This window comes from Manis javanica, chromosome 8 (assembly GCF_040802235.1).
Source record: "Manis javanica isolate MJ-LG chromosome 8, MJ_LKY, whole genome shotgun sequence".
Classification (NCBI taxonomy): Eukaryota; Metazoa; Chordata; class Mammalia; order Pholidota; family Manidae; genus Manis; species Manis javanica.
In genome coordinates, this window is record NC_133163.1 from 39,864,891 (window position 1) to 39,880,837 (window position 15,947).

Sequence of the window (15,947 nt, forward strand, 5' to 3'; positions counted from 1 at the left end):
GTATTATGCTCAGTGAAATAAGCCAGGCGGAGAAAGACAAATGCCAAATGATTTCCCTCATTTATGGAGTATAACAACAAAGCAAAACTGAAGGAACAAAACAGCAACAAATTCACAAACTCCAAGAAGGGACTAGTGGTTACCAAAGGGGAGTGGTGGGGAAGGGCAGGTGGGGAGGGAGGGAGAAGGGGATTGAGGGGTATTATGATTAGTATACATGCTGTGGGGGATCATGGGGAAGACAGTATAGCACAGAGGAGACAAGTAGTGACTCTGGCATCTTACTACACTGATGGACAGTGAATGCAATTGTGATAGGAGTGGTGGTGGGGACTCGATAATATGGGTGGAATGTAGTAACCACATTGTTTTTCATGTGAAACCTTCATAAGGGTGTATATCAATAACACCTTAATTAAAAAAATGTGAAAAAAAAAAAGAAAACAGGAAGGATATGCATTTAGAGTGGAGAGGAAGGGGAGCAGAGGGATCTAAAATGCTACTTACAGTGTCATCATTTTTGTAAGGATTCAGTCTATTGTAAACGGCTTCAATTACATTCCGCCTAAATTAAAAAAATGCAGAAAGTTAATTCTTCTTCAAAGCACAAAACTCTTTAATAATGCACAGCCAGGTGTTCATTAAAATATCAAAGATAATCTTACACTTAAATATTATTTTAGTCCTATTTTTTACTGTCATTAGCGAGATTCACTTTAAGATATTTGGGCCCTAAAGTTAAGGTACCGGTGAGTTTACTCTAAAATGTAACATTTCATCAACCCAATTAATAAAAGACAAAAGTTCAAAGTGAAAAACTCAGTCTATCTGGTCTACTTATATTTGAACTGGGTTAAGTGGTTATGAGTCAGAAATGACCAAGCAGTTAAGATATGATACTAATATATTCTGGTTAAGAGATGAATGTTAGTTTTGAAGTACAAATAACTTGAACATCTGTTGTAGTAAAATAATTTAGATATACTTTACATTTCTGCTTTTTGTAGTGACCCTTTAAAAAAGCTCTATTAAAACTGAAAAGTCAAATATGACATTTCTCTGACAAGTTCAGGAATTAGTTTTTAAATAATATTTTGTTAAACAAGCTGTAGTGGTATTTATAAGTTACAGCCTCCTTACTTACAAAATTGATTTTAAGTAATTTTATAGACAGTCATTTCACAGGTCATATTGCAAGAAAAGGTTTCCAAGAAATAAAAGCTTCAAACAGGAATTTTTACAATTACTATTTAGTGAACAAATTACAAAGAACATGGCTACATTTAGAGAACACAGTGGAGAATCCAGGAACTTAGTCAATGTATCTTTGTTGGTCAATTATATGGCTAGCTGAGGTAAAAGTATTTTAAGTCTTCAATTATAAAATTGCTTAAAGCCTCCACTTTAGTTTATAAAAATGTATTAATACTTAACACAGGTTAGTCCAGCTGTATGAACAAAAGTGCAAAGATAAAAGACAAGAAATGCATACTCCTATCTGCCCTCAAACCAAAACCCAACCAACAATCAACAACCAAAACAATGAGAAAATCAGAAATGCAGAAAAATGGCCCAGATGGAGGAAGAGAAAGATGCTCATTTCTGGGGTGTTAAATTATCTAGGGTTGACAAAATTAAATTATAGTAGTAATAATAATAATGATACTTAGAACTTCATAGTGCTATGTAATTTTATTTAAAAAATTATTTCACTATATTGTTAATGCTATGAGTATATCAATGTAATCCAAGCCTCCACTAAAGACAGATTTCAGTGTAATTAGTTACAAACAATGACATTCCCATTCTAAATCAGCACCATGTATCATTAATACTGAAAAACGCAACCACAGGTTTGAAAACACATATAATTGCATCATTTTAAATATTAGGTAAATACATTTCATCAACAGACATTTAATATTTTCATGTACTGAGATAAATAGGAAGAGTATGCAGAAGGAAACTTACTTGCTTGCCAATTCACCCCCTGGTGGGAGGCTGGGGATGTTCTCACTTGCTAATGTGCGCATCACATGGACTAAGTCAGGAACGCCTTCCCCCTGCTTCTTTATGATTTCTGGGAATCAGAAGTACTTTTTTTGTAAGTGTTATTCAAATTTAATAATAACTAAAAAAAGAAAAGACTGAAACAAAGATAACTTAGGGTTTTAAAGATGGCATTTACCACATTTGAGATTTTCTAAACTGGTATAGGAAAAAAAGTCAAGTTGACCTTTGAAAATTTATGAAAAAGGGGTGCACAGAATGATACAGGAGATACTTGCCAGATTAACTTCAAAGAATGAAAATAAACAAGATATAAACATGGGGAAAAAAATCCTTATGTTAAAATCAATATATTACATAATCAGGATACATGTATACAAATGAAAATATTCTTCTTAAGATGCCAACTAGCTACTTCTGAGATCAACCCCTCTCTTTAGACTGGAAACATGTTTCATGAACTTTGCCCTGAAAATATACTGTACAGATTTTTAAAAAGATAACAGTTTAACAATTTCAAGATTTGGGGGAAAAATAAGCCCTTTTAGTATAGGGGATTTATTTATTATATACTAACCCAAATCATTTGACAAACATGTTTATATTTGCAAAATAATACTTAAGAAGCATGTACAGATTAGGTTATACACTTGAAAACCACTGTTTAATTTTCATCTAAATATCTTTAAGCAATAAATTGATGCTTCCTTAGTTGATTATTTGAATAAAGCCTATTAAAGGGAAATAAGTCTAAATTCCACAAATTTTAAAAAGAGAAAATCTGATAAATTATGCAACTGCATTTAAAATAATTAATTTCAAAACATCCAGTTATTAAATAGGTATAGTGATATGATCTGCCATGCAGATGCACATTGTTATTTATACCACAGAATACCAACAACTATATATAAAGAACTCAAAGAATTCTCAAACTATTCACTTTAGTACAGTAAGTCTCTACTTGGGAGTTTAGTATATTTATTCTAAATGCAAGATCATGCCAGAGCTATTTGTAAGTTGTATGTTCAAGTTCAGTTCAATTTTTTTTTTAAACGTTTACACTAAGAAATGTCCTTTGTCATAAGTGGGGCAGGAAAATTATCATTTTAGTTCTCAAATTGTAATTATCTTTGAAAATAATACCTATAAAGATCTTCCATCCTTTGACCAAATCTCAAAATATTAATTCATCACTAAAACCAAATATTAAAAGACAGATATTGCCTACCCATATTTCTTTAAATGGCTCAAATTGTTCTTTCAGAATTAGAGCCAAATTTTACCATCTATTTTTTTTTTCCTTTTATTTCTTTTTAAACCAATCTTAAATCTGAACAAAAAGCAAGGATCTCAGATTTGGTTTGCCAAGTTCCTTTATTGTGTAATCTTTAACATCTAATATATTTATTCTACATGGTTCTAATGCTGGGAATCTGCTGTACAAAAATAAAGGGATTTGATTGTTTACCTAAACTGCACAATTTCACAATCTAAAGCTATAATACACTTAACATACAGTCTCTGCTAAGCCAATACAATTATTGGATAGATAACTAGATACAACAGAAATGAACACTGATGATAAATTCAATTAATGATGGTTTCAGGTCTAAAAAAACATTACCTTGAATTATCTATATTTAATGTATCTTACATCTCCTTTATTAAAATATAAATCAGGATATTTTAATTGTGAAGAAAATTACAGGAAAACCAAATCTTAAAAAAAAATGTCAGCTTTAAAAACAGTTATCTCCTATTACACATGGGACAATACATTTAATCTGCCCATTAATACTACACTAGCCTGCTTCCTTCTGCTCTTAAAAAGGAAAAAGAAAAAAGAAACAATTTTAATATTCCTTTAATTGCTCTTGGACAATACATTTTGTGTAGAATTGTGTATGTTTCACATACTCATATATAAACACATACTGCTCCTCCCCACTCCCCTCCACCAAGGCAGAGGGATTTTATCAGTTATCTCCAAATGAGCAACTTTAAGGCTTGGGCACTCAGGAGCGAAGGTTTTAAAAACACACACACACATATTTAATATCAAATTGGCTTAGAAGGACCACAACCTTAAGTGATGGCTTATATTACAAGCTAAATCTTTTCACAACCCTAGAAAGTCAAGTATTTAGAAGGGAACAGATAACAGGAGAGCTGAAAAGCTTTGTCCTTTTCTGTTGGGTGGACAGAGAAGCCAAAAGTATTCAAAGCAAATAAAATGAGGTTTAGTAGGTCACAGTAATTCAGTGAAGGCACGTATTTAAAAAAAGAAAAAAAGAAAGAGAAAGGTATTTGGTGTCTGTTTTGGAAGCTGAATGCAGTATTTTTCACTTTTTAAGACATATAACAACTTTTACAGTGCAAATAATTTACATTCTTTCTATGGTTCAAAATACAGTAGTGGTTTTAATTAATATAATATTTATTCTCTAGTTGCAGTCTCTTCAAATCTACCTCAGTAAAGAATATGTATTTATGACACAATGATGTCCAATTGAATGGTTCAAGTATAACAACACTTCAACATATCAAAAACACTGAGTATTAATGTAAACTCTGTTCAGGTGGCAATTCTTGCTTGATAAAAAAAGCAATATAAAACTTAATATTAAAAAAAACTTAATATTGTAATATAAAATCATGTATCTACAGCAATTATTTAGAATTGCATAAAAAACTTAAAGGTATGCACTAAAAAGTAGCGATTCAATTCTAAAATTTGATCCCATTTCATAGTTAATAAAAGTACTTATTCTTATTTCCTTCAATCAATAAGAAAACATGTATTGCCAAGTTAAAGTGCCAATAAATTAAATATCAACTTATCCCAATACATATTCTTACAGTTTCTTATTTTTCCACTAACCAGCAACTTGAAACAGTATGATATGATTTGGTAGCATTCTGAATATTTTACTTTATTATATATAAGTAACTTATATTGAAATGATTCACTTAAAATATATAAATTTCAGGACTGTTGGTAATAGCGAGGAAACAAATTCATTGAGTAGTATGTCCAATGAATGAAATACTATATGGTACATACACATGCTATATATACCACTATCAAGTGGGGGAGAACATTAAAAACAAAAACCAAAATAGCAGCACTAGACAGTACTGAAAATCAAAATCAATCATGATTCTAATATCAGACTGATTATAATTGGTATCAAACAGTAAAAAGGGAGAAAACAAAATTAAAGTGCATATTAATGTTAATGCAGGCACTACAAGATGTATTTGTGTATAGGGTCAATGCTTACATGCTATTAGAGATCTCTGACCTGCAAATTAATGACTTTAGGAGACCCAATGTATTTTAACACTTTTAAAGTCATGTCAAGTTTTCTGCTTAAAGAAACTGCATAATCTATAAGCTTATTGCAATATATGCAGTAAACTGGAATTCTCTGGAGGGACTTAATATTTATCCACGTAGTAGCTGCATCAGAGATCAAATTTTTCAAATATTTAAAAGCATTACTCTTGAGAGTTACAAACATCTAACTGTCTCAAAGTAATTTGCAGAATGACAAATACATTCCTGGAACTCCCAACTTATTCTTGATTTTATCGAACATTTACATTTCTGCCAGGTAAAGACCGAGTATGTCTTCTATTCAGATCTATGTTGTATCAGTGAGGCAGTTTATGACTTAGGCAAGAAGCCTTAAAACCATTTAAAATAAAATTTTTAAAGCTGTGACACATGAACATTGTCAATAACGAGGCTGTGATCTCCAAGTTATTTTAAAAAAAAGTCCTAAAGATCTTAAATTCATAAACACAGCTTTACACAGAATGATGGCATTCAAATTACCACCACCATAAATAATCTGTTTATAATTAAACCACAAATCATACTTCCCTGGCATAAAATACTCATGCAAGTGAGTTTATCAAGAATTTTAAAGCACACAAACACTTTAGCCTTTTTAAACAAAAGTATCCTGAACAGAATGTACAGGCCACACTAGTTACTATTTCTAATATAACTGTGACAGGACGATTGCAAACATCTGAACAGTTACTACAGAAATGCTCTTTCCCACTTTTGTATACTATACACTGGATATCAAAGGCTTGTAAAGATCTAAAAGCTAAAATGTGAAAGTTTGGTTGTGTTGAGGTTTTTCTTTAATAAAGCTACTTATTTTTTGTTAAATGATCCACCTTCTACTCTGCTTTCCAGGTACTTGTCCAGCTCTGCCTCCTTCTTCACTGCTTCTGGTGATACTTTGGGTGCATTTGGAAAACAGATCAGTATCACACTCATGTTGTCTCGACTTCCCTGGGAAGAAAAAAGTTTGAGAAAATATTTGGTTTTCTTTTTGCTTTTCAAAGCCTTGAGAACCTTTATAGCCATGCCAATTATATTATACTTGTTCTAGTGAAAATACATATTTTTTTAAGGAGAAAAAAAAATGCATACGTGGAGGGGACACCCCCACCCCCAACACACATACAGCATATATAGTGTAGAGTATAACCAACACTCCAAAAGACAGGAGAGAAAATCACAGGTTAAATTTTACTGTTACAATCATTTTTAAAAATTTGATAAAATGAAAATATTTCTGAACATTTACTGGTGGCTTACATGAAGTAATACCTACCTAACATAACTACACATACACACACACTTTCATTCAACAAAACAAAATTTTAGTGGTATTCCTTACAACAGGATTTGACCTGTAATTACATGTATACTTGACAAATATACATTTAAAATAAATTACAATGAATTGTGGGCTGATTAATTTGCTTCACAGTAAACAGAAGTATGGAATTCAGAAATATATTTACACACATACATACACATACACAGTTTATATACCAACTTTTAACTTTCATCATTAAAAAAGAAATGGACTAACTTTTATGAGGTACATTCACTTTTAAAGACACATAGGTATTCAAAATGTTGTGAAGCTGACCCTTGAAAAATGTGGGAGTTAGGGGCACCAACCCTCATATGGCCAAATATCCACATGTAACTTTTTGGCTCCCTAAAAACTTAACTACTAGTAGCCTAATGTTGACAGAACTCTTTCTGATAACATACACAGTCTATTAACATGTATTTTGTCTTTGTATTATACACTGTAGTCTTAAAGTAAGCTTGAGAAAAGAAAATTTTTTTAAGTTGTCACAAATCTGCAAAAAAAATTTTCCAATACAGTTACTGGGGGAAAAAAAACATAGAAAAGCAGATCTACGCAGTTCAAACCTGTGTTGTTCAACAGTCAACTGTAATTAAAATACTTGAATCAATGTTGTTGTCCCCACATTCCCCTTCCTATTTGCAAACGGAGTTACCTTTTACATTTGAAGTATTTAATTCCACTATATGGGAAACTGATCCTCTTTCATTAGTTTAAGCAAACCGATACAAAGAATTTAATATTAAAAAGATTCTTGGGGAAAAATGTATAAAATATGACAAGTGGTAAGGTACTGAATAATTTTTAAAATACAGTAGAATGCAGAAGAGATGAAGTGGAATCTGGGTCCTAATTTACTAATAACTGAATCTGACAATTCTCTCAAGAAAAAGGCTTTTAATTTAGCTAACAAGTACTTAACTCTCAAGAGTTACAGAATAAACCCAACAAATAATTGCTCCTTTTAAGCATACCAGAAGGGACAAAGAACATAAGCATCATAGTTTAGTTCTTCCCAAATTCAGAAATTAACAGTATATACACTATTAAGCTGTTGCTCTATTTTTTTTTTAAAAACATATTGGATATTACATAAACTCGATTTGTGTTGGATGTTACATAAGCCTGATTTCTAAGTATGATCAGATTTTAATTAAGATTTTAAGTAGAGCTGGCAGTGTGCATATAAAGCTACAAATAATATTGTTGACTTTCTATATCTACATGCTAAAGGTCACATAATAACCTCAGAAAAGTTATAAAATCAACAACTGTTTAGAAAAAATTCGAAGATTTAATTAATGAGCATTACTGACAAAACAGAACAGTGTGGTAAAAAGAACACTGAACCTAAGGGTTTAGTTTCTAGTCTTAGTGCTGCTACAGAAGAAGTAAAATGTATAATTCTATAGAAGTTATTTTAAACTTCTTTAGGATAGGGAGCAGTATGTATCAAGTACATGCTATTTGCCAAACTAGGCACTTCATATGTAGACGTTAGCTCATTAATTCCTCAACAGTCCTATGAGTTGGATACTGTTATCTCCATTCAATAGCTGACAGGTTAAACAATTTGTTCAAGACTGTAGACTGTAAGAGTTAACAGAAGTAAGCCTTGATTTAAGGTCTGTCTGACTTCCTCACCTGTAAAATAAAGAGGCTGAGCTGGCTCATCTATATGCACAATCCCATCTGATCACTCCCAACAACCCCATGAGACATGGTAATAGTATCTCTTACCTTTTTTACAATTAAATATTTTCCAGATCATTTAAATAATTTACCTGAAGTCATACAGTCTCATTACTAAGTTTCTTCTGACTCCATGTCTGAAGCTATTTGTATTACATCACAACAAATGATCATTAAATTCTCTTTGTTGGTGCTATATTCATTGGACCATAGCCTCAAAGCACTCCCAATCACTACTGCACCACATGGTAAAAATTTTAAAATTCTAATATGCTTTTCACCTCTAGACACTGAGGCCTAATCTTTCCCATCCTTTTTCTTCTAAAGCAAGCATTCTGATATAATATCTTTACCTTTGATAATTTTCTGCAATGTTAAAGGCTCACATAATCATGGTTAATAAAAAAACTAAACATTTTGATTATAACTCCTGCATGTTTGGGTAATGCAAATTGGGTATTTCTAAAAGATGTTCTTATATTTTCATAACTGGTAAAGAGTATCCTGCAATTATGCAAAAACTTATTTCTGAGAATGAATGTTCTAAGATGATTAATTACTATAGGAATTATGATAACATAAAATCATTTCATCTTAAAAAAATGTCTAGCTACCTTATACAAACAGGTGTCGACTACTTCATTGCAAACTTTCTCAAGGTCATCAGTGACTTCAAGTCTGGATCTTACAAAATCACAGAGCTCTTCATTTCCCATAACATCCCAAATACCATCGCATGCAAGGATAATGAACTGATCATCTTCTTCAGATCTTTCAATATCATGGACTTCAGGCTCTGGTGAGACAAGCTGCTCTGTAGGACCCTTCCCATGGACACATTTGTAATCAAAGTCCCCAAGGGCTCTCGATACAGCCAGAGAACCATTCACACGCTGAATCATTACAGAACCACCTGCATTCTGAATTCGTTCTTTTTCCAGCGGATTACTTGGTTTGTGATCTTGTGTGAAGAAGTGAACTTTCCTGTTCCTACAAAGTAAACCTCTTGAGTCTCCACAGTTAATGAAGTAAGTATGTTGAGGAGAAATTAAGACACCCACAGCTGTTGACCCACTTCTATCTGCACCATGTTTCTTCTCTGACATAACTCTCATGTGTTCATCAATCTCCAGAAAGCCTGTTCTGATTCCATTCTTTACGTTTTCCACAGAAGGTGCTCCTGCAGACCCTTTAAAATCCTGGTTATTGGTGATGTGGTCTAACAAATGCTCACAGCAGTATTTGGCAACCTGAGAACCAGCATGCCCATCATACACAGCAAAAAATGACCAAGTTTCAAGTCCACTTGGCAAACCAATCACAGCTGTATGTGCATCCTCCATTTCAACTCGCCAACCTTGCATGCTGCTTAGCCCATAGCGCAACCCATTACCCTGCCCCTGCGCATTATGTTTTTCCATCTTTGGCTTGTCTAAAAATGCTCCCATTATGTCTTGATCCTCTAGGTCTGTAAAGGAAGAGAAACAGGAAAGTTAGTAACTAGCTTGTAAACAAAATACATATCTAACAACCTTTTTAAGAGTGAAGGAGATAGAAAGTTTCAAATATCACAACTCTTGTGATTGGGAGACACTCACCGTATTGCTGATTTGGAACCTGATGTTTAACAAGGAAGAACTGGGGGAGAGAAAGGCCTATCAGGCACTGCTCAGAATGGACAACAGGCAGAGATAACTAAAGGATCAGAACAGAGGTACTGATTGGACACTTTTCCTAAGGCACAACCACTTGAAGTTAAAAGGAGACGTGGCAGTGGCCGTCGGCTTTTATGAACCAGAACAGGCATTCAAGGCTGCATTTGGAACACGTGAATCTCTCACAGAACCTCAGAACTAAGTTATATGTATACACTAATTGAGAAAACCACATGAATTCACAGGACATACCAAAAGCCTACTAATTCAAACAAACATTTTAGTTGAATATTCAGGGTTTTCCAAAGTTTGATTCAGAAGTACCTAAATTTTATTACTACATTAACTTCTGAAAAATGATCTAAATGAGTTAAAAATGATCGATTCCAAATTTGCACACTCCTTCCTTTAAGCCTTTGCTTATGTCAGTCCCCTTAACTGGAATCCCTTGCTTCTCCTCCCTACTTACAGAAAAAAAGTGTACCCTTCCCTAAAAGTCTGGCTCAAATTCTACCTTTTTTTCTAGTTTTTCAGTCTTCAGTAAAGCCAGTAATTTATTAAGTTATTCTAAGTGGTCTAGCCTCATTTTTCCAGTTGCAATGCAATTATATATACATGTAGCAAAGCTTACTACATACAACAAAATTAATCTTTTGTAACCTACTGGTAGTCTATTAATCTAGTGGTAATAACGTACCGTTATTATTGTACTCCAAGATCACCAGATATATATGGTAAAGGAGATCAAAGGGTCTAGGGACAGCGCTGTGAACAAGCCTGAAAGCTCAGCTAATCTACTTCTTTCCCAATAATCAAAATCTAAAACCCCTGTTCTGTAATGGGTCCACACAAGGCAGAAAGACAGCTGGCCAGGATTTAGGTTGCCTTTCCTTGGTAACAGCCTGGGAACACAGAGACTTGGGGTCCGAGCCACCAAATGAGTCACAACTGAACTCAAAGAAATCTGAAAGAAGGATAAAATGAGATTTAATGGAAGTGAAGGGAAAATGGGTAGTGGAAGAAGGGTGCGGAAAAGTACCAAGGTAAATCAGGATGGATTTATGAGACTAGGGGATTGATGATGCTAGTGATGCTAAGCTCTAAGAAGGTGAAAGATAAAGGGGAAGAAAAAATACCCCTTAGGAAGCAGAGTTTCCAGCAACCTGCAACGTTCCCTGACCCTTGCTCTTTTTTTTTTTTACTAGAGCCAAACTAATACACAGGCAGAGAAGTCTGGATAATTGGTATGAAAAAAATATCCGCCTACTCCTTGTCTCCATATTACAAGTCCACTAATGGAAGGCAAATAATGAGAACTAGCCATCAGTCATTCCTTCCGGTGGTATTCATCAGATTACTTTTCAGACACCAAATTGATACTATTGTGGCAAGGTTGAGTGTTTTTCTGGACAAAGGCTAACATAATGATGGCATCTTAATAGATAATGTTTAAGAAATCTGAAACACTATGTTAAATGTTTTATAATCATTACCTCATTCATTCTCAACAACCCTCTAATGTGGGCAAATATCTCCAATTTATAGATGTAAGAACCCTAGTGAGACTGAAGAACTGGGCCATGGTCTCTCAACTGATAAATTTAGAGAAATCAGAACTCTAATTCAAGCCTGCCGGACTCTAAAGCACCATTTACTCAATCATGGCTGTACAAAAGAATTATCTGTGGGCCTTTTGAAAAATTAAGATGAACAAATTTCCAGGGTAGGGTTGGAACCTAGCTATCTGAGTATCTGTGTGAAAGATTAGATGGAATGCCTAGACAGGTAGGTAGAGTTATGACTGAGCCATGGGGAGGTTAAATGATCTGCTGAAGGTCAATTGCAAGTTGTCTCATCTCTGTACCTCAATTCCTTTAGCCAGGCTAAAGGGGAGGATGGAGGTATTACACTTAAGATGTTTGTTACCTACTAATCTAGCATTCTGTATCTGTACAATGGGCATATTAATACTTAAATCTGAATGTTGCTGCAAGGCTTAAATGAGGTAATGGCTGCAAAGCAGTCACACAGTCTGGCAAAAATGAGGACTTAGCAAATCAAATGGAAACTATCTGACTATTATTACATTCCTACATACACAGCCACATCTAGATTCTGACATCACCTGACAGGGCCTTTATTCTCTCCAGTAGAAAAGTCCAGTAGGTATTTTCCAGATATACATAAGAAACTACCAAATAAATGATTGTATTAAGATAAAAAAGGTACATGTTCTAAAAACCCCTACACTTTGGAAAATAGAAATGTAAAAAAGTAACAAACCAAAATCAACCATCTGATAAAATTTTAGGTCTGGCTCCATAGCAAATGTGAAACTAAAGTGAAGGGCAAATTAATAATTCTGTGGCTAGACGTTCACATACTGAAAATAGGCAATTCAGAAATCTTACCTCTTGGGATTCTGAGTAATCTGCAGAATCCTAGTGAAGCAGCCAATTATAGCTACATAAATACAGCAAATGGTTATGTAAAGATTATACTTACCAGAAATTATTTACTTGTAAATACTATGTTTACACAGTCATCTTCCATAAGTGGACTACTAAAGAATATTTTATGTAGTCAAGTTATTAAATTAGCATGTATCTATAAATAGTAAACCCCAAGGGAATTCAATTTGCCCATAAAAGTTCGCTTCTGAGAGAAACTAGTTCTTGCCTAGTCTTAAATCTACTCTGAGCACATGTGGGGTCTTACTACAACCCTAGCGTTTCATTTCTGAACTTTTCAAAAAGTAGTATGACAATCGTAAGACTGAATTCATCTTAGATATAATCAGAAAATTTGATGAACATTTTTTGTCTTTTAAAACCAAACTACTAAACTGAAAAATTCTAAGCCTGGGCCAGGAAGTCATTCATTAAAGTTCAGCCATTGCCTTTTATTAAGCAAAACTGATCTCATAATAATAGCAGTATTGAACCTACCTGGTCATTTGTTTAATCTGCTCAGAATTGCCTTGAATTAAAAAAGAAAAATTAAAAAAAAAAAAAAGCTCCACATAGTCTACTGTTAAATTCTCTAGGCAACATATTAACCCTGAAACAGCAAGAGTTATTCAACTGACAGTTTGGGCAGTCCTATAGCAAAAAAATGAAGAATAAAAATCTACAAGGTTTTTTTCTGTTTACCTAGGGACACACCATCTAATACAGAATCCCTCCAGACTTCATAAACAGAAGACAAAATAGACATATGTGAACAGGGTGGAGAAAATTATATTCTCGTAGTAACTGATGTGAGAATTTTTAGGGCAAGCCCTTTTTCTGAGAAACACTACTTTGATCAGGTATGTAAGACGGAAGTAAGAATCAAAATACTCACATAAGAAAAGATCACTGTTAAACAGGCAATTGAAGGAGGATAGATGCTGGTAACTGGAGGACCCTTGTTTGATGAGCACTGAGATAAGGTAGGGTTATAAAAATCAGGGAAGAAAATCTGGAGTAAATAGGCATTAGTAGTAAGAAATCTAAAGGTTGGGGGAGATTCAGAGGAAAAAAGCTTTATACCATATCAAGAGTTGAAGTTCACTGGGGGAAGAGGGGAAAAAATGCAACATTAGTAGCATACGTAGCAGTGTATGTAACAGGGCCCACTCAAGTTATTTGGAGTGGGATGTAAATGCTCTGTTACTCCCAAATCTTTAATATATTCTACATTGTCCAACAAAGCTTATATGTGGACAGACTTTCTAAAGAGGACAAATGGTCAGCTGACCTCTGGAATACACATTTATTAGTGATAGAATATTAAGCAATATATTGCCTAACTGGGGTTCAGTGAAGAAACGTAAGACTCCTTGTAGCTATATTTCTGCAAAAGATAATTTACAGTACACAAACTACTCCTACCTTCCAAAACTATGAGACATGGTTATTCATAATTTATATTTTGTAGTCCAAGGCAGCCATCTCCATGTTATCTACAGTAATGATAAATAATCATATGAAAAAAATTTTATAGCAATTTTTTTGAGGAAAAAAAAGGCTGATCTTTGAGTAATTTTTCTCTCATTTTACCTGAAGTTTCTCATTGATTGTTACTTAAAAAAAATGACTATAAATATTTATATTTACAATTTGATTTTGATAACTTGTATAATTAATCAGAGCCAAAATGTAGAAATTGTGTGTCTAAACCTATTTTGCCAAAGAGAAGGTGCAGAGAAATAGAATGATTTGCCCAAGGTCACACGGCTAGTTCAACAGTAAGGCTGAGAATAGGACCCAAGTTTCAAGACTTGTACTTAAAATTCTCCTATACATGCTATTCTGTACACTTGCAACAAATAATGGAAATCTAAAAACACAAGCTTTTTAAAGAAATATGCAAGGCAGATAGGTAGGGAAGATTGTGGCAGAATAAAGCTGAAAGTTCCTTTAGTGCTATTCTTCCTCTGCCTACACTACATTAATTTGCTTTTTAAACTGAACTGCCAGAGATCACACACACACACACACAGAAAGTAAAGAAAAAAGGGAAGGTAAGTTAAAAAGAAAAGAAGAAAGGCAAAAAAACCTCAATTTTCTTTTTTGTTTGGGACTGAAAGAAAACAACAGTGAACTAACTGCAATTTCTGGCAAAGCCCATCACAAATACTCAGTCTAAATGAAATATAATAATGAACAAAGAAAAACAAGAAGCTATATTTTTAAAGAATCGTAAGTTAAAGCAGGGGCGGGGGGGGGGGGGGTGCTGCATGTAGGGTATTCATTACTCATTCTGCATTCATTAACTCCAAACTAGAAACTACCCATCAAGATAGGAGTTGACACTGAATAAACCAATTTTGCAGGCTGTCAATTTAAAAAAAAAAAAGGCACTCTAAAAGTAGGTTCATGGAAATGAAAAACAAATTATACAACACAGAAAAAAACCAAACCAATAAATGAGATCACCTCAAGGAATTCTTTTAGAACTCATCTTAGGTTCCAAACATACAAACCTCCACTCACATATATACCCATCTTATTATCGTACCTTTCTGTTAACAGAGGACTCTCTGGCCTCTTACTTATGATAAACTCCTCTACTGCAGCTTTGGAGCCCAAATTTCCTTCAAAGGAATCTTATGCAACTTAGATGTTTTCTCAGGAACTTTACAATATTATTCTGAACATTTGTTCTCCTTTATATTCACTCTCTCCCTTTTAATTAGAGTACAACTTTTTAAAAGACACTCAAATGTTGACTACTAACACTAAATCTTAATACACAAAAAATAACAAGTGTTGGCGAGGATGTGGAGAAATGAGAACTCTCCTACATTGTTGGTGGGAATGTAAATTGGTGCAGCTGGTATAGAGGTTCCTCAAAAAACTAAAAATAGAAATACCATTCAACCCATTAATTCCACTTCTAAGAATTTACCTGAAGAAAACAAAATCCTTGATTCAAAAAGATACATGCAGCACCCCTATGTTTATCACCGCATTATTTACAATAGCCAAGATATGAAAGCAACCTAAGTGTCTATCAATAGATGAATGGACAAAAATGTGGTACATATACACAGTGGAGTATTATTCAGCCATAAAGAAAGAAATCCTGCCATTTGCAACAACATGGATGGATCTAGAGGGTAATAGGCTCAGTGAAATAAGACAGGGGGAGAAAGACAAAAACCATACGATTTCACTTATTTGTGTAATATAAAAACAAAGCAAAACAGAATGAACAAAACAGCATTAGACTCACAGACACTGAGAAGTGACTAATGGTTACCATGAGGGAGGGGTTGGGTAGGGTTGGTGAGGAGAGTGAGGAGGATAAAGGAGCACAAACATCCTCAATCATAATATAAGCTGGTCACAGGGATAGTACAGCATGGGAAATATACTCAATGATTCTGTAACATCTTTCTATGTTGACAGTA

At 33.8% G+C, this 15,947-nt stretch overlaps 1 protein-coding gene across 2 annotated transcripts in view; it reads right to left on the minus strand.

Annotated features, from left to right (window-relative positions):
- Window positions 1–15,947, minus strand: part of PPM1A (protein phosphatase, Mg2+/Mn2+ dependent 1A) — a 45,929-nt gene that overhangs the window by 7,790 nt on the left and 22,192 nt on the right. The window contains exons 1-5 of one of the 2 annotated variants that reach the window (XM_073242298.1): window positions 13,394–13,471; window positions 9,008–9,861; window positions 6,208–6,325; window positions 1,972–2,080; window positions 508–565 (exon numbers count right to left, since the gene is read on the minus strand). In XM_073242298.1, the coding sequence (XP_073098399.1) occupies window positions 508–565; window positions 1,972–2,080; window positions 6,208–6,325; window positions 9,008–9,841 (1,119 nt within the window). In that variant the 5' untranslated portion in view covers window positions 9,842–9,861; window positions 13,394–13,471. Of the gene's footprint in view, window positions 1–507; window positions 566–1,971; window positions 2,081–6,207; window positions 6,326–9,007; window positions 9,862–13,393; window positions 13,472–15,947 lie in introns of those variants that run through there. The other variant, XM_017662593.3, reaches the window with a different exon arrangement.